Raw genomic sequence first — 26,459 nt, 5'->3', positions numbered from 1 at the left:
TAATGTACCTTGATTTAATATAATTTTCTTTCTTACAAAAACTCCCTTTAAAGCCTACATTTATCTGTAATCCGAAAGTAGACAGGTTGAGTGTACAAATCATATCACATCCATAGAAAAATGAGGACTGTCTACAAAAGTAAGTGCATGTTAGGCTAGAGTTTCATGAATAATTTCATAAAATTTTGCAGCTTGGATTAGGTTTGAAATTTGAAATACCAACAGGTTGGGTTTATACTTCGAAAATATGTAAGAAGAGAACTAAGAGTCTTTTTTTTTTTTTTACCCTTGTGTTTAAATCTTGAGTTTTACAAAATGAAAACAACATCAACGCTTCATTTGTACATTCAGGAATCAGAAAATACAAATATATCATATGTCAGTCCTTCAGGTGGGGTCCGGCTGTGTTATGCCGTTACGTATTCCTTAAAGGTAACGGTGAGGCAGTTGGCAGTAATGTCCGTGATAACTATATTCCCAAGGCAAGCCTGGAAAGAAGGAAACGCCTCGTCTTTCCTTGCTTGGTGGTTGGAGTCAGGCACAATGTCAGCGCTCTCCTCCTCCGACGGATCGTGTGTTTCAGTCTGGCTCTCTGTTTGTGTGTCTGTCTCTGTTCGACTGTCATCTGGTGGATGTGCCGGCTCCTCAGCTCGCGTCTCCGGCTCAGTCTCCACACACACTGAAGACGTGGACCTCGATTTGACTATGCTGAGGTCCATGGGTTCCTCTTGGTCTGCGTAGCCATAGTCGTGCAGCAAAGCAGGACTCTGCTGTTCGTTTCTGTCAACAGCGAGGCTCTGGGAGGGCGAGGAATCTGTGTTGGGAGCGCTGATGCTCCTGCAACTTAAAAACCTCTTACCCAATCCTTGTTCTGCAGCGTCTGTGTCGGAAAGGTGTCGCTTTAGTCCGTGATGGCCGTTCTGGATTCCCGTTTTGTCTGGAACCTCCCTCTCCGAGGGCAGGGGCAGTTCGTCAGGCTTATTTGTCAGCTGTAATGGCTTATCCTGTGGAAGCTGCCCCTCTGCACCTTTGTCCCGTTCCATTGCAGTCCGCTCTGTTTGAGGGGACAGTTCTTTCTCTTTGCAACAATCTGCTTTTATCCCAGAACCAGGAACAGTTGGGTTGTCTTTGGGTTGCTTCGAGAAACCGTTTATGAGGCCGAGCTTTTTGACAAGCTTCATCTTTGCCAGGTGCCTCTCCACGCTGCTTTCTGCTCCTTGCAGAGGCCTTTCAGCGCCTTCAGAATCACTGCTTTTGATTTTAGCGGTCTGCATGCCGTTTTCCATGTACTTGCTCATGACAATGACAATCCGGCCGTTTTTGTTCTTGTTCTTAACAATCTTTAGCTTGCTGCTGCTGACGCCATTGGAGTGCGTTGATGCATCCTCTTTCGGTTTCACTCTCTCCGGCTCCTTCTGTTCTTTAAGGTCGGCTGGAATTTTCTTTAGCTCCATAGTGATGTCTTTTACTTTAGTCAGACAGCCCGAGTCTTTGTCCCGGACCCACTTTTGCTGCAGCACCGCTGGGAGGTTGTATCCTTTGTTCGACAGCTCAGGAGCCTTGACGTCCCTTGGCTTAGCAAAAACAGCCTCGTGTTGCTTCAGGTCCGGTTGGTAGTGGTGATGCTTCTTGCTGTTGAGCTCATAGAAGAATTTCTTGCCGTTGGACTGCTGCTCGGCATCACACTCCCTGATCAGGGGCTGGTACTGGTGAAGTTTCTTGCTGTTCAACTGGAACTGCTGGGCCTGGGGGCATATCATCTGGATAGAGCTGGATTTCTGACAGCTGTTGCCTTCCAAGGAAGCCTCCTGAAGGTCCGCCAGGATGTTGGACCTCCTGGCAAACGATGGCACCTGCAAAACAATATAACAATTACTCAAACGGCACAATAATCGGATGGATGATTCGAATGGGATTTTTTTTTTTTTTTTCGAGAGAGATGCACCATGAAGCAAACCTATTGCGTTCATGGTGCTGCTACGGAGAAGCTGAGATAGGAATGTGTGACAGGTTTCTAGTGAGGCCCAAATGAGTGCACAGTTTATTTCAGGGGCCTTGAACCCATCTTCATACAGCCCTCCTGCTGGTCCAGTGTAGCTCTCTGAGCCACCGGCTGGAGATCAGAGTGACATTTCAAAGTGTCTCCTGTGGCTGTGACCTCAGCTTGGAGGAATGTCCCTTGCGGCTTTGTGTATCCTCGCTGACTTTATCCCATGTGTTACCAAAACACCCTCCTGAGAGGAATAAAGACACACCTCTGAGGGGATCCTTTGGCCTTTCTGAAGCCTTGATTGATACATTAAACGAACGATTTGGACCATTTAGTAGCATGTACACATTTGATAATCTGGGGAGTTAATAAACTAAAAACAAAAACTTTGGTTGAACAACGTTTTAAACAAAGTTTCTGCTGGTAACTTTGCTTGCACCTCCCACTACAAAAAGTACTTACATCTCTTTGCATTTTTTTTTTCGCACTAAAACCACAAACATTCCATGTATTTTCTTTGGCTTTTATATGACAGACCAACACAAAGTGGTGCATAATTTTGAAGAGTAAGGAATGGAAAGCCGAGATGGTGTTAATTAAAAAAATAAAAATAAAAACTTGAGAAGTTAGGCATGTGTTTATATTCAGCTAGGCCAAGTCAACATTTTCTTTCAGTAAGACTGCTGCCTTATTGGGTGTCTTTTTTTTTGTCTTGCTACTCTTCCTTTGGGACCGATTTGTGGAGTTCACAACTAACACTTGTCCTGTAAGCAGATTTTCTCCCCTAAGAAGTAGATTCTCTGCCAGAGTTGTCAGTTTTGATCTTTGGTCATGTCTTGGAAGGTTTGCTGCTGTGCCATACTCTATTTTCAAAAGATGGATTGAACAGTGCTTCGTGAGCTGTAAAAAATTAGATAAACTAAACCCTCATTTAAACTCTACCACTGATTTATCCCTCACCATTCAGCTGTTTTTCTTGCCGTTTATGAGGCGGTTTGTTTCACCAAATTTCTCTAACAAACCTCAGAGGCGTTCACAGAACAGATCGATTTAACTTGAGGTTAAACAACAAATGGTCAAACTTAAATTACTAATTAGGTTTCTGAAAATCTGAAAGGAGTCAGTTCACTCTATTTTGTTAAGGGAAAGCAGATCTAAAATGACTGAATATAAATGCATATTTTTATTTTTAAAGTATTTCAAAAGCCCTTATTTGTATTTCTCCCTTCAACTTAATAGTTTTGCAGTGCTTTGCGTTGGTTTACCAAATAAAATCCCAATTAAATCCGCTGCAGTTTTAGATTTCTCTTACCTGAACCAGAAGGTGCTTCGGCTTGGGTCCTCTCTTGCGGTATCCCATCAGCTGCTCCTGACGTTCCCTGTGGGAGTGGAGACCGGCAGGCAGTCAGTCACTGTTGCATGGCAACAAAAACGTCACGGGTGTCCTCCTCAGGCTCGGCACTGCACTGCTATAACTTGGACTGACACTTCCTTATGCAAATCATCCTCACCCTTCCTCACTTTCTTTGCAGAGAATCAAATGGTTATCTCCCCGGCAGGCTTGTTCTCATCATTACTTTGAAATGAAGGTTAATCTTAAATATCGGCTCAGTCGTGCAAATCCTACTTGAAGGTTAAGGAAATCCCGCCCCGTTAAGAGTTTCCTTAGGTTTCGTCCATCTCAATGGGAGCCTCTCCAAAGGCAGTAACTGAACACCGCAGACAAGAGTGATGTCAGAGTCCTCCCCCGCCCCCATCACGTCTAATTACAATGACGACTCCGTGTATTTTCATAGCCTGGCGTTCAGACGATTTAGCTCCCTGGAGGGATGTGTAATTAGTTTCAATAAAACCCCCACCCCTTTTTAACAGAGGGCTGGTGATAAATGCAAAAACAGAGGTAGAGTTTGCTCTGCGACGTGTGACCTGTACCTTAAAGGTTGCTGAGGCTGAGAGAAAACCCAGTGACAGTTTAACGCGGCGCACTGTCGAGAAATTCAATTACAAAGTCCTGCAGCGAGAAGACCACACACTCAGGGTGTGATTAGAAAGTCGCAAGTATAAAACTAAGTTTAACGTTTTTTTTTTTTTTTACTTTAAATTTTATTGTAATACTATAATTACAAACATATTATGTTGTCTTGCATGAACATGAGTTTTGCTTTTCTTTTGCAACAGAGGCATGTGAGTTTGGCCTTTGAATGGACTGAATTTGAATCTTGATGAGTGTCTCATGATCCTTAGGAAGTTTTTCCATGCTCAATGTACATCTGATTTGTTTAGACTGGGTCTCATGCTGCACATCCTGTCATGCTATGCTGATGACATTCAACTCTTCACTACTTTTAAACCTGGGCATATCTCAAAATTATCAGTGCTATAAAATGTATTAAAATGTTAAATCTTGCTTTTTAGCTGAGCTGCAGATTTATTTTTGCCTCAGTGATAATTCCCAGGACTTACAGCTTGTTCAAAATGAAACTGTTAAATCTTTTTTGACCAGCTCTTGCAAGTGGACTCTTTGCAGTGGTTTCTCATATTGCGGTTTAAGTTTCTGGTTTGGACCCTCATGTCTTTCTCATCTTTTTTTCCACATTAAGTTATTAATGTAGACTAACCATGGTTTGTTATTTGCCTCTAAAGCAGTGCAAAAACTAAAACATAAGCCAGATATAAGTATTTAGCTAAATCAAAGTTCATCATACTGTTCCTATGGTTTAAAGCTCTTTTGAGAAAGTGCCAGGTAACATGTCTGGAGTTCTACCTGGCTGTCTGGGAAATGGAGTCAGCTCTGACCATCATGCACTTTTTCCTTTGCTTATAGGAAAGCTGATTACAGGCTCAACAGAGCAGATAGCCTGACTGATAAACAGGATTACAAACATCAACCATCAGAACTGATCAAGTTACAGACATAGATTTTGATGTGGTAATAAAACTCTTGTAATTTCCTAACTTTCCATTGAATTCAAACCTCTTTCAAAGAATTTGCCATGCATTTTCTGTTTTATGTGTCATAGCTCTTCAAATGTAGAAATGTAAGGTCGGTGCTTAAGAAATATCTAGAACAGAAAAGGCCTAATGGGTTCTTTCTGGTACCAACTCAGAATAAATCCACAACTAATGAACTCAACATGACCTCTGTTGTGGTTCACCCCTGGCATGCCCTGAAGAAGAAGCATGTGAGGGTTTAAGGACCACCAATGTACAATGACCTGACTCTGACTCTCAACTAACAACCAGGTGCCAAAAAGTGTAGCTGCTTAACAAAGTGGCTTCGTTTGTCCAAGTAACCTGACACCACGATAAAGCCTAAAGTAAACACAATGATAAATCCAGTTACTGAACTTTCAGCATCTCTGAATGACAAGCTATGTGGCTCGATCAACAAGGGATGATCCAGGAATCCAAGCTTTAACCAAACACACAGGGCGTTCCAATGGATGGGTGACGGTTAAGGTCAAGTGTACTGACTGGAACAGGAAATGTGTGAAACCACGCACCAATAAACCAGTTTTTTTCTTTTAACTTACTCGTGCCATTACTTGTGAAGCAGGTTTATCCAACTCTGAACTCACCTGTCTTGGAAAGCATCAAGCAGCCTTGGATCCAGGATGTTTTCCTCTGGTTCCCATGTGTTGTATCTGCACAGAAAGGAAACGGGAGATAAAGCAGTTGGGACAAACTGGCCTGTCTGAAAAGGCTGACACTGACAGGCACTGGCTGTCACTAATTCAGCATATAATTTATGAGCCCTCATATCCCTCTTATAGCAGGTCTGTACATGAGTTAACACGCTGAGACACTTGTCCCTCCTCAGTGGATACACGTGTTATAAATCAGGAGCAACTTTTACGCGCTTGGATACAGATCACAAATCCACATCTACGGGCGGTTCTTAAACATCGCCCCCAATTACAGACGCGTCGTTGTCTAATTGGCACACTGGGGATTGCACAGATCGTAAAACCACATCCATCATCGGGGCCAACGAGTCGGGCGCCCAGAAGCAAGCACGCGCAAACCGCCCATCTGCGCGCCCACGCTTGGAAGAATTCTTATATTCTCTAGCTTGCTATTCCTTTATTTTATTTTTTTGTTGTTGTTGATGTGGTCGTGATGTTGATTCCGTTCAGTGGCGGACTCACCTTGGAGACCATCCTCTCCACTTGACCAGATACTCGACCCTCCCCTGTGACAGAAAGAGAGAGAGAGAGCGAGAGAGAGAGAGAAAGAGAGAGAGCAAACGGGATAAGGTTACTTTACTCCGCGCTGCACCGTTACAATTAGAGAAATATATACATAAAAAATAAGGCATAATAAACATGCAGTCTATAATAGCAAAAAAGAGGAGATCAGTCAGTCCCATTTACGCATGCATGTGCGTAAAAAGCGAACCTTTCTGCTGCGCTTCTTCTCGATGCTCTCCACCGCAAATACGTGCTCCCCAGCGGCGGGTAGCTCCATTTTCCAGCGCAAGAGAGGCGACTCTCCGGTTTCTCTTACCGCGGACACCTGATCTATTCTGTCAGGGCTCGCTTTATTATTTCCTTTTTTCCCCCCTCCTGCTTCTTCTCTGATGTGAAGGATCCCCCTCCTCCTCCGCCTCCTCCTGCTTTCGCTGCGACTCTTCCCTCGCTTTGAGCCCTCGGAGACTCTCGCTGTGCAGGCGAGTTGGAGCTGCAGCACGAAAACACTTCATGCAAATAGCCGTGGATGTGACGTTTCACCACGGGGGCGGTGACTGGGGGTGGGGTTTGATCGCTGTGCTGCTTTCGGGGGCTGTGGGGAAAAAGAGAAACCACGAATTCAGACATCTGGCGAGAGAGAAGGTTTAGGTTATGAAAGATTAATTTCTTTGAAGATTTTGCTGTTTTTTTTATTTTTTACGTTTTTAAGTCAAATGAATTTTCTGAATATGGAAATCAGTTCAAGGCCATAAAATATCCACTGGTCAGCAAAAATAATGAACTAAATAAACGAAAAGAAATATAAAGACTGATCTAATTAATCAAAAACGTTCTAGATAGACAGCTAGATAGATACCTAGTTATCTTGTCAGCTAGTCAGATAGATAGATAGATGGATGGATGGATGGATGGATGGATGGATGGATGGATGGATGGATGGATGGATGGATGGATGGATGGATGGATGGATAGATAGATAGAATCTCTGTTATGTAAAGTCAATGACCAATAGCACAAATACAGTATACTACAGGAAGAGCAAACGCTAAAGCTAGCAGCTATTGGTAGCCAGTCCCTGTACTCTAATTGGGCAAATGTTTTGCTGTCTCTCATATCTGTTGTTTTTGTTCTACTGCACATACTGACTAGTAAACCATTGGAAAGTAATATAAGATTTTTCAGTAATATAAGATTTTTCAGTGCTTTAGCTGCTCAAAACTGTTCGCTTTCCTACTATAAATAATAGTTCCAAACAAATTTACAGGGTGTAAACTTAAAGCACTTGCTTTATGTAATAATACAGCCTTATTTAACACAACCAAACCACACAGCAGTTGGTTAGCTATCTGCAATTTAACATCAAAGCCAACTTTTGAAAAAAAAAAAAAAAAACGAACCTCAGAATATAATAATTTTATTTTATTGACCTTTAAATTCTTGTCATAATTGAATGAGATGGTTATTTTTATATGGGTATTAAAGGTAGAAGGAGGTCCATCTGCTTTTAGATGCCAACTTATTTTTACCGGACTGTTGGAGGGTATCTGCTACTTATTCGCAGCGGCTATTGGGAGAGAGACACAGACATACTGAGACCACAGGGCAACTTAGAGACACCAGTAAACCTAAATGTTGTTTTTGGACTGTAAGAGAGAGCTGGAATACCCAGAGAGAACCAATGTAGAAGCAGGGAGAACATGCAAACTCCATGGAAAAAGACTCTGGCTGGATTTGAACTCATGACCTGCTAAGGCAACATTGCTACCAACACTGACAGAGTAATGGTCTGACACAAACGAAAAGCTACGTAAAAAGCAAGAATGCTATAGAGGTTTATGTGTACACTGTTTTATTGCCTTCTCTCTCTGCCTAGAAAAACTTTACATATTCGGTTCTCAGTGCCCGTTTCACACAGGAAGATAATTAAAGGTGTGAAGCCTCAATTACTTCTGTAAACAACGATAAGCTTTTGTGTAAATGTGACAGCAGTTCAAAGGTTTATAAAATAGTCATCGCATTAATTCTGAAGGTTTTTGGCCTTAGCTCTTTTAAATTAGACAATAGCTTCATCCTCCATGAACCAGCTAGCCTGGCTGAGTGAAAATGCAGAGTTTTCTATGCAAGTAGAATATTAACTTCTTAAATACTTTCATCTGAAAGTCACTATTAGTAATTGTCTTGTGCCCGTCAAATACAACAGTAATAGACTAAAGGGTGTTTCAGGCTACAAGTCTTCATTCTTTCACAGTTCTTATTTATAGAAGCAACTGTTGAATCCAAGATCACAACATGCACAAGTTTGATAAAATACGATCCAAGAACAGACCCTGAAGGCAGCACCTGTCCTTGCTCTGTGGCTGGATGTGGAGCTGTGGACAGTGCGATGAATGGTGACTGTATTATTCTTAAATGCACTTCTCACCTGCTTTTATTTAGGCCTCTTTATTTAATTGGTTATTCTGAGTTAGGTCACGTCAAAACATTGGATCCGTCTGACATACTTTTATTATTTAAATCCCAAATCGTTCATAGTGATCTCAGGTTCTTTTCCTATCTGAAAAATAAACTTTATAGTCACAAACGTGGGGTCATTCTACATGAGTGTTGAGGACAGGCCCAAGGCCATGGTGGGTGTTTGACATTGATTGATTGGAGGCCTTCTCTGTTCCTGGTCTAATCCCAGAAAAACAGAGAAACATGCTCCCATCTGAAGCTCTGCGGTGTGGATAACACGGTGATAATGCGGCATAAATCCTCGGTCCGGCCGCAGCCCGGGAGATGCGCATTACAATGAACACATTTCCATATCCTCTATAAGTCAAGGTCACACAAAGACAAAGCACCGCGCATGGTGGGGATTTTCTTGTAGATTTTCTCCGCGGTTAAAGTCAAGCTCCCGCTTTGGTAATAGTCGATAGAGGTCATCATTGTCTGCGTTTTTCGGGGACCAAAGGACACAAACACGCAACTGAAATAAGCACACAATTGGGGTAATTATAGGTCAGAGTCACTTATCTTTAACTGATTTCTACCTGTGACTTTGACTCTCTCGGAGCTGTTCCAGGGTCTTGTTCTGTTGTGCATCTAAAAATGGATGAGCGCCATGTAAGTAGGCTTTGAGCATGAAAACAAACGGAGCTGCCTGGCATTGTTTCATACAGACAAAACCAAATTAAATTCAGCACTGAACGGGTTAAAACGCACACGGCTCCCTGCAGGCTGTAGTTGCTCGGCCTATAGCAGAAAGGCACGACTGTCTTTCCTTATAAGGCAAGGGGCGCAAAGCGGCGGCGAAATATCACCAGAAACGAGCGGCCGCGGCGCAATCCCGCTCGATTATTCGCGCAATAAAAACCAGCGCTGAAGGGCGCATTTAGTTTAAAAACACGTGAGATCCGTTCAAGGTACCCCGGCGCTCGTGCGCGGCGGTCGCAGCGCGCGCTCTGAGTGGCGGGTACACATGCGGCGTCCGCTTATTTCAGCTGCGTCACTCCTAAATTGGAGATGAACAGAGGACACATGGGCATTAATTTGGCAAAAAGGGTAAACTGGAAGCGCCGCAGCCCTTCCAGGAACTACGCAGTTTGTAACAGCGGTCAGGTTTCTTAAACTCCTCCCCCCCTCTGATCCCTTCATCTTTATCATAATGGTCTTAAAACCCACGGTGATCACATACATCATATTTTAATTCGATATCCCAGCAGAGCCACGACGTCTCGTGAGCCCAAACGGCTCACGCGGCGAGTTTATAGAGGCAGAAATGAGGCACGTGCACTGGGCACGGATGGGATTTGATGTCCACACGTGCGTGCGTGCGTGCGTGCTCTCAAGGAGAATTTACCTGAGCCGCGGTGTGAGCTCGGTCGGTTCTGTGGCTCAGCTCAGAGCCGGTCGGCTTCTCTCCAGCGGAGTCCTGCCACATTTCTTCTGTGTGACATCTTTTGCGTCAGATCAAGCAGAACGGGTTTGGATAATTGGGGAAAAACTGATCAATGAATCACTTCAGGTGACGCACAGAGACCAACAAACACGTCTGGTGTCTTTTGAACTAACAGTTGTCTAAATATCAAATAAGAACATAACGAATCAAACAGATTTTAGGCAGGGGGAAGTGAGAGGTGCAGCTACAAAATCATCAAGTTCTATTTGAATGACAGCCCTTTTCTTAAATCTCAGTTATTACATCCAGTCACTGAATTACTTTACTTCTCACCCTTTAACCATTAGGTTATGATTTGCCTTCAAACTTTAGCCGAACCTTCTTCTTTAGGTGAACAAATAATGCATCTAAACCCCACGCAATGAAACAGGATGTGGAGATTAGAATATATTCACCTGTGTTTCATACATCACATCATAAAAGCAAAATAAAAGGTAAAAAGCACCCTAGCAAAAAGCATCACATAGAAAACAAAACGATCACATCTCTTAGGGATGCAGCTTATATAGGTACAGATGCTTGTTCCAGGAACTGCAGAAGCTTGAAGTATATTTTCCATCACTTTGGGCTATCTTAGTTAAAATCCAAACATCATATATTTTTTGGTCAAGAAAATAAAACATGTAACCGTCTCTGCAAAGGTCCATTTTAAATCATTTAATAATCCAAGACAAACATTTGGCTTGAACTTGTTCATCTTGGAGGCTGAAGGAAAGCTGGAACAAAAAGCCACCAGGATTTTTATTTGTCAGACTTTACAGTAATTACACCTTATTTATTGTGACTTAATGACAGGAGAAGAAATGAAAAAAAAACAAACAAAAAAACAAAAACACATAATCTTGAATCAAATCCACGCACAGCCCAGAGTGATTATCAAAGTCCACATGAGCTGATGTTCATGAACTAACGCCAGCGAATCCTGGGCTCTGATTACGCTGCTGCATTGTGTGAGAGGGAGAACATCTGATTATGACATGAACATTTTCTACGCGACACAAACAAAGCTGTTCCTGCATCTCGATCGCTACAAATCCGATCACATGTGCAGATACATGTTGGAATGATGTGTTTTCTCTAAAGGATATCAAATAATGAGTAAAACTAGAGGAGTTCACAGAAATCAGACAATTCCTTTATTTATTTGTTTTCTAATGACTCACATATTTACAGACGGAATATATCAAGACCAGAAAGAAAATAATTGCAAACTTCATCAGTGAGACAGTTTTTGTAACACTAAAAAATGCAAACATACTTTCATTATATTTTCACTGAAATTTCCGGGTCTGTTGCTTGACGAAGTGACAGCCTGAAGTTTCAGTGCATTGCAGTTGTTGCCGTTCGTGACCCGACTTCCCAAACTGTCACCACTCTTTTTTTCACTGCCTCAGCTGGGACTCAAAGCAGCTTGTCTTTTACAAAGACGAATCGAGTGAGTCACTACTCACTGCACAGGTTTTTTTTATTTATTTATTTTTTTTTTTACAGGATTTAAAAAAACAGCTCACTAACATTTTTATGATGGCTTCAGTAGCGTAAAGTGGAGGGTGAGACAAAGGAGGCAGTCTTTAAAGTGTTGTAAAGCCAACACGCTGTTCAGATGGCTTAAGAATTGGGAGCAGCCCATGTCATTTGACCTTTCGCTGTGACGTCGTCTTTGAAATGTAAACTGGTTTGTAAAAGCGCGATTTACTCAGAAATGTCAAAAAATTTCATTAAAAAAAATGTAATCAAAATGACAGAAATTAAAGCAAGTGCTCTGCATGAAAATGACGTGTCTTTCTTAGAGCACATCATGAACACTTTTTAAAATTGTTCCACTTGAAGTTGATCTGCGTTCAGAAATTAAGAGCAACAAGTTCCTATCAGAGAATCTGCTTTCTGCGAATTCTCTCAACGTTTTATAGCTTTTTAAAAACAATCTCTTTATTTCATAGTGGATTAGCTAAATACCTGGAAATCAAATCACTCATACAGTTTCTAAGCAGACTGTGCATCTCAAGAGAAGTGCTTCATTTTAAAATGTGTCTATTTATACCCAATGCTACAGACACTATTCTGAGAAATCTATTATGAAAGTTCTTGCTTTGGAGACAATAAATAAGGGAAAGAGTTTCTACATAACCTTAACCTTTAATGATAGTTAAAGGTTTCAGTGAGGTAAAACATTTCTGCACTTTAAGACTATATAATACATTTAGTTTCACCGGTGCAGCAACAACTGAACTTGGCATAAAGAAATGTGCAGCTTTACTTCTCCTTCTGTATTTTTATGTGACAAGGAAGAGCAGAGACATTATTTTGTTATTTTAGTATAATTTGTTTTTGCTTAGCACATGTTGTGGACCTATGATGGTCCTGATATATTGAAAAAAATCTGGTTTGATGTCTGAAAAACTATTAGATAAATTTGTTGTATAGAGAATTTAGAAAAACAATCCAGCTGTTAGTATCGTTATTCAGAGGGAAAAAACTCCACCCAAAGAAATCTTTTAAAACTAAATTTTCATATTCCAATAAACATACCCAAACATTTTTTTCTCAAGTAGAGTTTATTGTTTAAAGTTGCTTATAAAGTGCTTAATTAGTTTTAATTGTCACTCATGACTTTCTGTTTCCCTGGGGTATAAACATCCCGTCACACACAGGCTAATTCATGTTGCCACTCTTAAAAATCACAAAAAAACGTAAACATATGTGGCAAATGTGTGTTAAACTTTCTAAGCTGCTGCACAAAAACATCTAGTCACTACAGTTTGTTCACGCAGAGCAAAAGTGTAAAAAAAAAAGAGGTAAGCATGACAAACTACATTTGAGGAAGACATGTTTATCTTCCGGTAACTCTTAAAATCTGACATTGTTCCTTTATGACAGTCTATCGGTTTGTTAAAATGACTAAGTGACGAGTATAATCCCCTCAAAAGACACTGGAATTCATCACAGAAAAAAAACAAAACAAGGACTAGTGACGTGCACCATAACTTCCTCAAATTTCAAAAAACCCTTTGTCCTTTAAGCATTGTGTGCCGCTTTCAGCATCCTATGTACTAAATCTTGCAGATACTTGCAGTAGCATTATGGTTCAACCTGAAAGGCCCACTAAAGCTTCCTGACTCACGTGAGCACCTCCTGCTTGGTGCCCTGTGTTCACCAGTAATCCGACAGCCACCCATCTGCTTCACCACAACCTCCTCTCAGTTAATCTCTCTTTCAAACATTCGTAAAAAAAAAAAAAAAAAAGAAAAAAAAGAGCAAATAAACGTCATCCACTGGATCCTGTGCCTTAACCTTCACTGTCTGACCTTACAGCTTCCTGTTAAAATATTTTGAATGGCTATGAATGTCATTAACACTTGTTTTTTTTTTTTTTTTGGAGTGGCATCTTTTGCAGTCCCGTTGACTCATCACCACAAAGTATTTTACCGTCGCGTGGTAAAGTCCCAGCGGTTGAGCTTTTTTAAATAGACTTGCTTCTGCAGCATGTGAATAAAGTTAGGCAAGTTTTGAGACTTTCAGTTTGATCTCTCTGAATTCACGAATGCCGATAACGCACACGACAATAACGGGGTTTATGACGGCACCGTCTTGAAGTCTCAAACTGTCTACGGCTGTAAAAAGAGAACGGACTGCATCCTTGACGTAAAACACGTTTCCAACGTGTGTCTCGGATGTGAAACACATGATTGGCGACACGGAAAAAAAAAAGTGCTGTGATCGCCTTTGCTACGTCTTTATGGGAAATGTTTGTGAGCTCCCTGGTGGTAAACAGGTGAGTTTATGGCAGGACTAGCAGTCAGACTGCAGAGGTGACAAGGGCTGTTGCAAGCACGACCATTACGAGGTGAAATAAATGCTTTCTTATGCACCCATGTCACATTTTTTATGTCTGTCAGAATAAATCCTCCGACGAAGTATGAAGATTGCCTTCAATCGACAACCAGTCGAAGAAAATGATCTTCTTGCATGTTTAGTTTGATCTGTAACCCATTTTTTCTTTATGTTTGAACAAAATGAAGGGAAGATGATTTGTCTGCAGCTGGTGTCTGAGCACGTTTACCACCACTTTAACTTCCCCTTTATGCACCACACATGTGGTGTAGCCTTAGCTTAACCACATGTTGTGAAAAGTGTAACTGCAGACAGGCTACATCTTTCTGACTAGAGTTTGAGTGGCATGACATGTTCTCTGAATAACATTTGACATTTGCGCCATACTGTAAAGTGGTTAAACCCTATGAAGTAAAATACGGATTGATTATGTGTTGAAAAGTGAGACTAACTCAATCAATCACTGCACTGCTAATTTAAGCAGACAATTGTGGGGAGAAAACACGATTGCTGGTGCACACCTGGGCACATCTGAGTAACAATGCTGATCAGAACTTGCAACTTTTACTTGAACAATGCCAGAGTTGTGCTTTAAACACCAGTTTTTCTTTTTCTTTTTTGTGAGCAACAGTCGTTTAATTGCAAACAGGCTAATCTTGCCATTGATCTATTTTAAATGAATTGGTTGTGTGCTGGGTTGTTTTGCTCAAAGCTGCTGGTCTCAAACAACAATTCTCCCGATTTTCTCCTTCTCACGAGAAAGAAACATCACATAAATGTTTAATTCATAAATTCTAAGTCGAGCTGAACTTTTCTATCACTTGTATATTTTTGGGTGTACAAAGTGTGGCGCTCCAAATATGACCTCATTCCCCCCCTCCCCCCCGCCGTATTCAGTAGTGTTCTCGGCTGCCAAATACTTGCTTTTTTTATTTGACCATTTTTAACATAATTCTCAATTAATATGACCACTGTGAACTTAAGAACTGAAAAGGAAAAGTTTCAAAAATGATATTTTTAGCCCTTTAAGTGAATTTTTCCATTTGACATGTTGCAGCAAACAAACTGCAGAGAATCTACGTTCCAGCTGCAGTGCAGGAGGTTTCCATCATTGCATATTAGGATTGACGAAACAGTGCTGAGGTGAACTCACGCACGCACGGATTCATCTTGGTAGAAGTTATCAAAGCCGAATGTAATCTGCAGAGGCGCCTCTGCAGAATGAGATTTTTCAGAGTGTGTTGGCGTGTAACTAATGTGTTTAACCTGCAGAGGTGACAGAGTCACTTCTGCTGGATTCATGGAGTCGCACTTATTGTCTCCTGCTCTGAATGCAACTCAAAAGCTCTGAGCATAAATCTCCGGCACACAATTAAAGTTTCACGGCGCAGTCCTGATATTGACATTATTTTTATCAGGCTTGTAATGACGTGGAGGTTAATGGGTGTGTATGACTAACGGGTGAAATGACTCTCCTGGGAGGCTGATTTGCTCAAACGCTCTGAGTAGCCTGCCGCTTACGTCAGACTGTGCAGCCTGCTCGTGATGCTGGCTGCCTCGTCTTGTTCGGAGAGAGGGTGGGGAAGATGTGGCCCTACATCCCACTGACTCACACTGAGATGTGCTGTCGATGAGCATCTCTTCTGTGTGTGTGTGTGTGTGTGTGTGTGTGTGTGTGTGTGTGCGTCAAAGACAGGTAACATTGGGGAGCGGGGGCCGCTCCGCTCAGTGACTCACAATCAGCGTCAGTGGTTTTTGAGCTGATCGTGACGTGGGTCGATCTTCCCTCATACAGGAAACTATTAGAATGGGGTCAAATAAGATGCAATTAAAAGAGCTCCTAAGTCTATGAAGATCTGGAATTTGATTTAAATAATGTCTGTTTTACTTCCAGACCTCCCACTCCCCATTTCATTGTTTTAAAGTTGAGTCCTTAAGTCTGGCCTTCCATCCTTCCTTGTGTCCTTTCTTCCTTTTTCCTCCCCTTCTTGTGTCTTTTCTGTGTCCTTCCTTCCTCGTTTTCTTTCTCGTCTTCCATTCCTTCATTCGTTCCTTGTGCCCTCCCATTCTCTCCTGCATCCTTCTTCATGTCGTTTGTTTTTCTCAGTCCTTCCAGGGATCCTTCCTTCTTTCCCCCCTTGTCTGTCCTTCATCCGTATCCTGAGTTCAGTTATTCATGATGTTGTTTGTTCACTGATGTTTTCTAACAGACCTCTGAAGTTTTGCCTCCTCACTGCCCTTTCATCATTTTCTTTTCTGTCCTTTGTTCTGTTCCTGTATCCTTTCCTTCCCTATTTCCTTTATGCCTTGGGTCATTTTTTCCTCACTGTCTCTCTTGTATCTTTCTGTCCTTGTTTGCTTAGCTCCTATCCTTCCTTCCTTTTATTTCTGATGAGTTTCTTCCTCCCTTCCATTTGTGAACGTGTTCTTCCTTCTGTTTTATTTGTGTTATTTTCCTCTTTTCTTACTTGTCAGACTGCGGGTTTTGCAGGCTACATTTGTAAAGTCTGACCACAGTAAAAAATAAAATCCGTCATAAAATGATGGTATTTAATATTTATTATCCAAACATGGGGAATGGACTGAGGAGCCGGGGATTTTGACTCTGGTAAAGTCATCTTCACGTGAAAGATGCTTTGACATTTAAATGGGTTACACTTTACCTGTTCGGCTCACGAGAACAAGACGTCCTCACACCAAAATCAGCTTGGGCTGAAAAACGGCTCGCACACCACGCCGCTTCCCCCCGATGCAGTTCGAGAAAGTAGCGTGTCATTTTCGGTTTTTACGTCTGCTGCTCCTGTGATGTCAGCGGTGCCAGTGGAAAGCAGCATAATTATGTATCTGGCAGTGAGCAGTGGAGCCGACATGTGTGGTGTTAGCGGGGAGGCTGGAGGAGAGACAGAAGCGGCAGCTGAGAGGGGTGATGTGGAGCCCGGCGGTGGGGCTGACACATGGTTTCATCTCATGAGCCGGTCAACAGGTCAACACGAGGTGGGCAAACTGACCCCGACCAACCCGATGCGGGACAAAAAGTGAGCTTGGGTAGGACAATGCCACAGGTTTTTTTTGGGGGGGGTGAGGGAACGATGTTATATAAATGAACAGAACTGACAAGATTTCAATTGAATTGAACTTTTCATATTACAGTTCAGACTTATGACTGTAGGAAATAAACAAATGTTCAGAATTTGGATGTAGGTCCACTGAAAACCCTGACTGGAGTCATTGGTTGCTTTTCTTCTAGTACTGGACCAATTCCACACTTCACAAAGTTTACCACGTCGGCTCTTTCTAATGCTAACATTTACTGTGGCTTATAAATGTATTTATAATCCTGGGATGCACTCATTCACATTAGAACCACAAATGTCAAAGTGTCTTACTGGGGTTTTATGTGACTGACCAAAAACAGAGCAGCAGATATTTGAAACAGTGGATTTGTGTTTAGACTTCTTAACTCAGAAATGTCTTAATAAAAAAAATATTGTCACCTATTTACCCTAAAAATTACTAATTTAGTTCACAGGTTTCAGCCATGAGTAATGTTATTCTGGCATATGATGACAAGATGATGATTAAGGTAAGACTTTAAAGAGACAACGGTCCAATTATGAGGATCATTTTGTCTAAAGATCCAAACAATACAAGTGGTACCAGCTGCGGATATGCTGGCTAACAACACAAAGAGCAGTAGACTGAAACATTTCACCCATTTGAAAATAACTTAATATTTTATTAATTTAGAACCCATTAAATCAATGGATACCACTTTCTTCATTTTGGAAGCTCTTAGGAAAACTGAAACTCCATGAAAACTGAACCACACTTGAAAACCCAAGTTTGATGGCATCTAATGATTTAAAGAGCCGAACACTTTGTTTTTCCTACAACTGTCAAGTCCAATCATCCTGCCAGAATCCACATCTGGCATCAATGATGAATGCCAATTCTTCATATTAAGTTATGAATATCTGTTACAGCGGAAATCCCCTGGAGAATATTAAACCATGCAATAAATATGAAAAATACAAATTGTGATAATGGCTGTTCTGCTTCCTGCTTACTGATTTCTCTGCATCAGGGAGGAAAATGTTGAATTGCGGCCTGCTTTCTTCTAAAATATTCATTTCTTCCGCTTCGTTTTACAAACTGCCACCTTTAGTTACTGAATCCGACACACGAGCAGATTTAAGACGAACTGAACTGGAATGAATTTGACTTGAAAGAAGCAGCAGATTTGAACCTAAGTGAATTTTTAATTGCAGCGTCTTGTTTCAATTTGATTAACGTCTTTTGGAAAAACTCAAACCGAACATCATCGTTTTTGTTAGGGTACAAAAGAAAAGCCTTGCTCGTAAACCAATTTGTTTAGTATTTCTCTGTGCATCCCGGTGCAGCTCTAGCTGAAAGCTTGCCTTGGAGGAACCTTGAAGTTGCCCACATGAGAGGACGCCGATACGAGAGCGACCTCGCCTCTGGCTCCTCTGGCTGCTCCGTGTCCTGCTAAAGCAGCTGGAGGCCAGAGCAGCTTGGAGAAACGGTGGGAAGGAGCCGTGTGAGGAGGGAAGTGGGGAGTGGGACAGCTACCATCTCCCTCGGCCCTCAGGACATAGCCGCATCCCAGCAAATCCATCCAAGGTGACAGCGAGAGGCGGGTTGTTGTTTGCCGGGCCCTGGGCAGAGAGAGGGGAGGCAGCAGCACAAGCTCGTGTTTACGGCGTGTGTTAGCGTGATCATGTGGTGTAAATGTTAAGAGCGGCCTACAGCCATTCTGATCGTGCTCTGCATGGTGTGATTAGGGCTGAACCATCCGTCTCTCGGGCAGACTCCCGCAGCAGCGGTGGAGGCTGGTAGGAGGAGAGAGAAGGGGCCCTGGTTGGAAGACCGAAGAAAAGGGGGGAGTAATGCTAATTAGCTGGTAGCTTTACAGCATGCTGTTTTCCATCTCATCATCGACGCGTGTCCGGGGGCTGATTGGAGGAAATGAAATGGTATTTTGGATTGTTTGAGGAGAAAATGATAAAAGTAGCACATGGCTGCGAGCTAGAACATAAATATCAAATACCACCAATTACAAGGTGTTCCACTTGGAGAGGGATAAGTGACACTCAGTGTGAGTGGCAATCTAAAGTGTTGTGTGAGGCCGATAGAAGGAAGATTGTAGTAGTCTGGTCTGGTAAGGGATTTAAAGCGGTACATCATCTTCCAACATGCCCAGATCTGGCAGTCCAAGGTAGTTCAGCCTGAAAGTCGTTCACAAGATGCTAAAAGGAAACCCTGACGTCGTCATGGGGCCGACAGCAGGCTCTGGATGGTGTTGATGTGAAAGTCTATTACTGTACAATCAGAAAGGTACTGAACAATTTGAACTTCTGTAGAAGGAACAAAAAGAGGAAACCTTTGTTCTCCAAGTGAAACATGAAGGCCAGACTAAAGTTTGCCACAGGAAACGTATACAAGAACCAGGGCTTCGGGCTTGGGATAAAAAAATATGCAAATGATGAAAGTCTATTTTTTTCAAAAGGAGATTGATTTCTCTTCATGCAGCCTCCGGATAAAGAGTTATACATTTGGAAAACCTTTGTGATGTCTGTATTTTCTGACAAACCCGACTCTAATTCAGCAGCTGGGCTGAGCCAACCAAGACCAAAGACAGAGTCACGAACTTCACAAGTTTGGTTGTGAAGTTCGTCAAACTGAAAATAACATTCAGTTGAATCAAATGAACATTAAATTCAGAACTTTTGATTATTATTTTTTGTACTATATTGCATCAGAAAATATTGAACGACAAAGAAAAATAAACTCATCTATGACAATTAACTATGAAACGTAAGAAGCCACTATCCAGCCAATGTTTGTTGCTTAAAGAGAGCATGAATTGACAAGAAAAAAAAAAGTCTTTCACCGTAAAATCAGCTCAACACAATCAGGTGTGATTCATTCCTTTTCATCTGGCAAAATGCAATAACATTAATAATTTATCATTACATCAAAACAAGCATCAAAAAGCAGCATTATTGACAGTAGTGTGTTTACCTTGGAGGTCTCAGTGAGGAACTATCACTTCCTCTAATGTAACAGTAAAGTTTTGCTGTAATTAAGGATCATATAAGTTTTTCTCCCAAACTAAACCTTATAGTTTATATATCTGACTCTAACTGAGCTGTCTAGAATAGTTAATCATGACACTATTCTAGAAGGGTGTTAAGAATATATTTTAAGTAAAGGTTAAATCCAATCCCAAAGTTTCTGTGAAGATGTTTTACATTTAACTTTTAGCCTGAAATCACAATAATCTTAAACCCTTAATCAAAAGTCTGCATGGTTTTAAAGAAGATATTCTCTCCAAGACCATCAGTTCAAGCATATAACAATATTACACAACATATTTATGTCATTTTAATGTCTTAATGCTTACAAAGAATATTAATACCGATAAGAAAGATATATAGAGCACAGGTAGTTCATTTACGCTTTAAATTCTGAATGCTAAAAGATTTCATCTTTTGTCATATTGTAACAAAAATTAAGAGACGTGATGTTTAACTGACTTCATGTCATCAGTCTGTTTCTGCAGCATGCGGCCGGAGTGTTGTGTCTTATTTCACCGAGCCGCAGCCATTCTCTCCACGATGAATGCGACCGCGGCGTGTTAGTGACTGAGTGTCGTGCTTAGCTGGATGAATGGCACGGGTAGCTCTGCGTTTTATGCCTCATTGCTTCGTAATGAGTCTCCTAGTGTCATTGTCAGGGTGCGCAGGGAAAGGGAGGATCTTTATCTCTGTTTATTCCCGCTCGTAGCCTTTCTCTCTGTGTGGTGCGGTAGCTCGATCGCCCCTCCGCCCCCCGCCTCTCTCACCCTGCCAGCCTTTCTTCCCATGCCTCTCCCCGGCGCTGTTGGAGCGGGGGGATGGGAGATGGAGGAAGGATGGAGGACAGGAGGGAAGGGAAGGAAAGGAGGAGGTGGTGGTATTCTGCAGGTTGCCACAGCGAGCCAGTCGATGGAGAATCGAGGTACTTGGCTGCTGCACCCTTTCACTGCCCTTCACCTCATACACAGAGGAGAAAGACAGAGGACGGCGGGTTGCGGATCTAATGTTTACAAGGCCCCTTCCTCCCCCAGCTACTGTTGCTATGCCTGCCAAGCTTCCTCCTCAGCCTTGGCCTGCATGAAGCCTGAATTAATAACAGTAGCAAATTCACCAGCGGAAATCAGCAGCTCATTTTGAAACAATAGCTTTCTGATTAAAGACAAAGGCAAACCGCTCCTTTTGTAGGACAGACAAAAAAAAAGAAGAGGATTTAAAGAAAGTTGGGGTAATCATGCTGATTATAGCTAATTTTATAAAATATTTTATTAAAAGCATTTATTTATAGCAACAGAGGGAAAAACAAAACAAGATTTCTTAGATTTTGAAGGACAGTGGACAAAAAAAAAAAAGAAAAAAAAAAGCAGCATCCGTCTGCTTCTACAGATGACAATCAAAGAGGGACAAGAAGTGAACACGACTCTCCGGTTCGGTTCGGTTCGGTTCTGGATGTTCTGATGTGATGAAAGCCCTGCGATCGGACCGAGAATGATGCTGGGAAAGGCTGAGACTGTTTCATTAAAGCTGCTCAGAATAAAAGCAGAAACATTTGAGGACAAAACAACAGACTAAACATAAATATCTATATGAACAAAAGGATAGATGAAAGGATAGACAGAAAAAAAGTGGGGGTTTTTTTGCATATCCTCACAAAAAGTATTTTGTGATGTCAACATTTATTTCTGGGCTCTCTTGAACCGTTTTATTTATTTTTTATTTTTTGGACTTTGATTATAAATCCACATTTTTTATGGTTACTCAAGGTTTTATTTGATCTCTTTTTCACAGGTTGTCTATAGCATTTGTTACACGGCATTTCAGAAACTTTAAGTGACAACTAGGACGTAACAGTGCTGTGAAGAATTTGCATCAAGGACATTAATAGGCTGCTACATTTTCAGTTTCCCTCACATCTACTGGAAACTAGCAGCAAACCTCTGAATTTGTGGTTTTGCTGGGCATTAAATGAATTATGTAGTAACTGCAACTATTTACCCCCCACAAGCCCCGAGTTAAAAACTGTCAGCTATATTTACTCTTACTGGAAACAGAAGCATTCACAAACCAGCTAAATATTTGCAGAACAAACACAAATAAACCATTTTCTATTCACCGTCAGAGACTCGCAGGAGCAGAGAGGAACCAGAGGAGGTTGCGGCGACATGAAGCCGAATTCATTTTCTGTGAAAAACTTCTCGTCCGTGTGTCAAAATGCATGCTTTCAGTACAATTTCTCTTCCCTCGTGCCCATGTCACACCTTTGAATATATATACATTTTTTTCTATTATGAAGTGCAATAGGAGCATGATGATGACACGGGATTGTATTTGCGGCGGTGAATGAGAGAAACTGAGGGAGACTCTCTGCTAACGTGTCGAATATCATGCAAATTACAAGCTGCGGGCCGACGCTGGAGGAACAAGGCCATTGATTGGAGTACCTTCCACTGTTGTTGCATGACACTTAATGGAATCCCTGAGGGGGAGAAAATTGTGCTTGTAGTGATTGAATTTTAATGTTTTTGGAGGGTGATAGGCAACGCAGGGCAAAGGAACAGAAACTGAACAAGAGAAGTAATGAATCAATGAATGTTAATGAAAGAATGCAGATTGCTGCTTGCCATGACACGGCTTCAAATGGGGTCAGAACTTTGTGTTTTCTTATTTTTTTTTTATTTCATTCTTGCTGAGAATTAGAGGCTTAGTAGTTTGCTCTTTTGCCTCACAGCAAAGAGGTTCCGGGTTAAACTCCCGGTCAGGGCCTCTCTGTGTGGGGTTTGCTGGTTTTCTCTGTGGATGTCCAGAGCTTCTCCAGTTTCCCTCTTCACTGGTTTTTGTTTGAGTAAAATGAACATTGTTATTTTATTCCATGAACTTCTGACCACATGTCTCTGAAATTCCAGGCAAAAATATAGGATTTATTTGCAAAAAATGAGAAATAATGAAAAAGACAGTGCTTTCATACGTCAAATAATGCAAAGAAAACAAGTTCATATTCATTTAGAAACAACACTGATGTTTTAAACTCAGCAAGAGTTAAGAAATCAGTATTTAGTGGAATAAACATGAGGTTTTCAATGGGGCTCAGTGTAATGGCCTCTTAATTTTTTCCAGAGCTGTATGCTCTGACTTAAATGCTTTGTTTTGTAAATTTCTGGGTAATTCTGCGTATCTTTTGAAAAGTCTTGGTACTTTAAGGCTTTTTTGTGAAATGCTGAGTGTTCATGTCATTCCATTGTGTTTTCCTTTCTTTAGATGTGGCATATTGTAGATAATTGCCTTTTCTGGGATATTAAGTCATCAGAAATGTGTCTGGTTTAAAATGTTCCTTTCTAGAGTTAAAAATAAGAAATCAGGCATAAATATGTAACCATTTTTTAATAAAGAACTGAAAATTTCACAGTGTCCTATTCTTTTGCATGACTAATGTCATGCATTTGCTTTGCATCTTTAATAACGTTTTGAAATGTGTAGCAATTGTTTTCTCTGACAAATCTGATTATGAATTAGTTTTTCTGTTTTTGTTTAATGTATTCTATAGTATTCTGTATCTTTCTTTTATTTGCACCTGAGTGACTTTTGCTTGCTCCTTTTGAAGAATTAATGAGACTAGAGACTTTAGGCCCAGTGAAATATTTTCACATTTTAAGACAGAAAAGGGAAAACATGCAGCACACAATTATAGATACCTTTCAAGCTCTTGAAGTGATGTGTAAGAAACCCTGAGGTGAAATCACATTTCATCTCAGGACTATAATTTCACACTAATTCATTTAATTTGAAATCATTTATTAAGTTGTGAGGAAGAACTAGGAAGTTTTTGTTTTCAAAGTCCATGGAGCCACTTTTCTTGACATCTCTAGAAAAAAGCTAAAAACCGGAGCTACTTGCACAGTGATGGATTATAAATACATATTTCCAATGGGAAATGAAGGATGAAATGGTTCCTGCCCTTTCGGTGCCTCTGCCTCCCTCTTCCTCTGGTATAACCACTGCTTTGCTCAAGCTGACCTTCTTCTTTTTGCCTGAACCCTCGAAACCTTTTGATACGAGGGAAGGTTTTCTCTGACCAGACATCTCGCAGCTTCGCAGAGAAGGGAAGGAACACGAGAGATAAAGTGTGTCAAAGCCAAAATGAGATTGTCTGATGGAAAAGACGAGTGTGGACAAATGCAATTTGCAGAACTGAACCCACAGAATGATAATATGAGAATAACCAGAACGATTTATATCCACACTGTGTTTTTGAAAAAAAAAAAAATTCCTTTCCTCGACGACTTTATTCGGTCACATTATCCCGAGGATTCCCCCGCTGCTCTCACCATTTACGGGGAGTCACAGACGAGTGAGAGATGGAGAGGAAGGGCTCACCCGAGATGAAATGCCGCCATTGGATCTTCTTAAATACGCATTAGAGTGGGAGACAGTGAGAAAAATTAGATTTGATTCAGGAGGAGATTTTAAAATTACTCTTGAATTTCATTTTGAGTCAAAGAGCTGCAGAGAGACACGAGATATGTGGGGATGAGACGAAACTATTAACGCTGAATTAGCAAGAGTGGACCTGAGAGAAATTAGATTTGATTCAGTGGCTGAGCGAGGAAAAATGGGAATTATCCCTCAGATCACGGGCAAGTGTTGCCAGTGAAGCAGCGAGAAACGAGGAGCAAAGGAAGGGGGAGGAATAAGAATGAAATAATTTTGCTAATTAACCTGTAATAACTGCATAACTGCATCTGCAGTCTTCTTTACTGTCTTCTTAACAAATAACCCTCCACAATTGTTGGTAACCCTAAATATGAGGGTTACCAACATATTTAGGGTTGGATAAATTCCAGTAAGAATTCATCTTACTGGATAAATTCTTACTGAATTTATCCAGTAAGAAAATCTCGCATATGGAAAAATATATATATATATAAAAAGAAAAAAAATCACACATAATGAAATGTATTTGAAACGTTTTTGCAACTCATACTTTGCCAAGAAACTTTAAATTAATAATAACTGACTTCTTGTTTCTAAGGTTTATAAACATGACATTACCACAAGGTCCATTTCTATTCAAAAAAAAAAAAAAAAAAAAAAAGGGAGCTTAGAGAACTGCTGTGAGACGATGTGCCTGTATCTGCAATCAGAGCGGTAATAAAAAAAAGTTAAAACAACTGGAACTGTGGCGAACGAGGCTGGATGAGACCAAAGTTCATCATGACATCCTAAATCCTCCCACATATTCCCATGTATTCTGTGAGCTGTGCGTAATGTCCGTGGATGGTTCAGAGGTTGTAGTCAAGTGTACCAATTGCTGGCAAGTTTGATGAGCTACTTGGATGCTTAGTTTCTCCTCCACCAGAGCAGCCACTGCACACCTGTTAGTGGCAAAGTGGCAGTCTGGCTGACATGTGTCCTTGACTACAACCTCCTGGATCTTACATTTCCAATCCAATTCCACATCCAATGGACCGAAAAGCTCGCTCCACCAGGATTTCTCACGTCCATCAACACACCGCCACCACTCCGACGCCGGAAACATTTTTGTTGGGAGTCCAAATCTAACTACTCCTCTCTCCTCTGGATGCCGCAGAGATAAAATCTCCCTCCAGCCTGTCTAGTTATTCAGTCGTAAATAAAACCCATTTAACTTCCATTCAACATCCTGTTTTACATTTCTTAATTTTGGTATTCTGTATTGTTTTATTTGTTTTGTTAAATCAGATGATAGACCCGATTTATTTTCTGCTATAGATTATTCTAACAATAAAACACACAAAAAAGCTTAATAATTTGCCAAGGATGTCAGGATTCCCTTCAGCTGCTTTTTCATCTCTAAGATCCTTGTTTGCAGATAAACAGTCAGTCAAACCTTCACAAACACAGTCCAGAACAGCAGCTTCTTGTCAAGCTCTCGGCTCCCCATCCCAACGTGTTAATCATGTCAAACAACACAGTGTTTGCCTACAGCACATTCCTCTGTGGTCCAGAACAGGTGGTCATAACAGGGTCAGGCTCATTAGGAAACCTCTGGTTAAGTGCAAGTTTGCTGCTGTTGTGGAAGAGAAAAGCAATCATACACACACACACACACACACGCATAAAAAAAAAAAAGACTAAAAGCTTAATGCTCTGCCTGCACAAAGGCTGAGTGGCAGAGTGAGAAATTATTAAAGGGGCCAGAGAGGGAGGGAGGTCCGCACATTCATAACTCGGAGGCCTTGTAAAAAGCCGAACAACAGAGAGACGATGGGACGATCTGGCAGAGAGACAACACTGGATACACATACTGGCTCACGGGAGAGCACACAGTAGTCAGCCTTCAGAAGTGGTCATAAATATGGGCCGATACACTCTGACACACACACACACACACACACACACACACACACACACACACACACACACACACACACACACAC

General features: G+C 41.3%; 1 protein-coding gene across 3 annotated transcripts in view; it reads right to left on the bottom strand.

The window, feature by feature from the left end:
- Positions 1–26,459, bottom strand: part of LOC103463659 (E3 SUMO-protein ligase CBX4) — an 87,486-nt gene continuing 61,027 nt past the window's right edge. For 2 of the 3 annotated variants that reach the window (XM_008407169.2, XM_017307693.1), the window contains exons 4-8: positions 6,389–6,772; positions 6,139–6,182; positions 5,569–5,634; positions 3,303–3,369; positions 1–1,853 (exon numbers count right to left, since the gene is read on the bottom strand). In XM_008407169.2, coding sequence (XP_008405391.2) covers positions 408–1,853; positions 3,303–3,369; positions 5,569–5,634; positions 6,139–6,182; positions 6,389–6,457 — 1,692 coding nt within the window. In that variant the 5' untranslated portion in view covers positions 6,458–6,772 and the 3' untranslated portion in view covers positions 1–407. Of the gene's footprint in view, positions 1,854–3,302; positions 3,370–5,568; positions 5,635–6,138; positions 6,183–6,388; positions 6,773–10,021; positions 10,112–26,459 lie in introns of those variants that run through there. The other variant, XM_017307694.1, reaches the window with a different exon arrangement.

This window comes from Poecilia reticulata, linkage group LG1 (assembly GCF_000633615.1).
Source record: "Poecilia reticulata strain Guanapo linkage group LG1, Guppy_female_1.0+MT, whole genome shotgun sequence".
NCBI lineage: Eukaryota > Metazoa > Chordata > Actinopteri > Cyprinodontiformes > Poeciliidae > Poecilia > Poecilia reticulata.
This window is presented reverse-complemented; position numbering and strand designations above follow the sequence as displayed.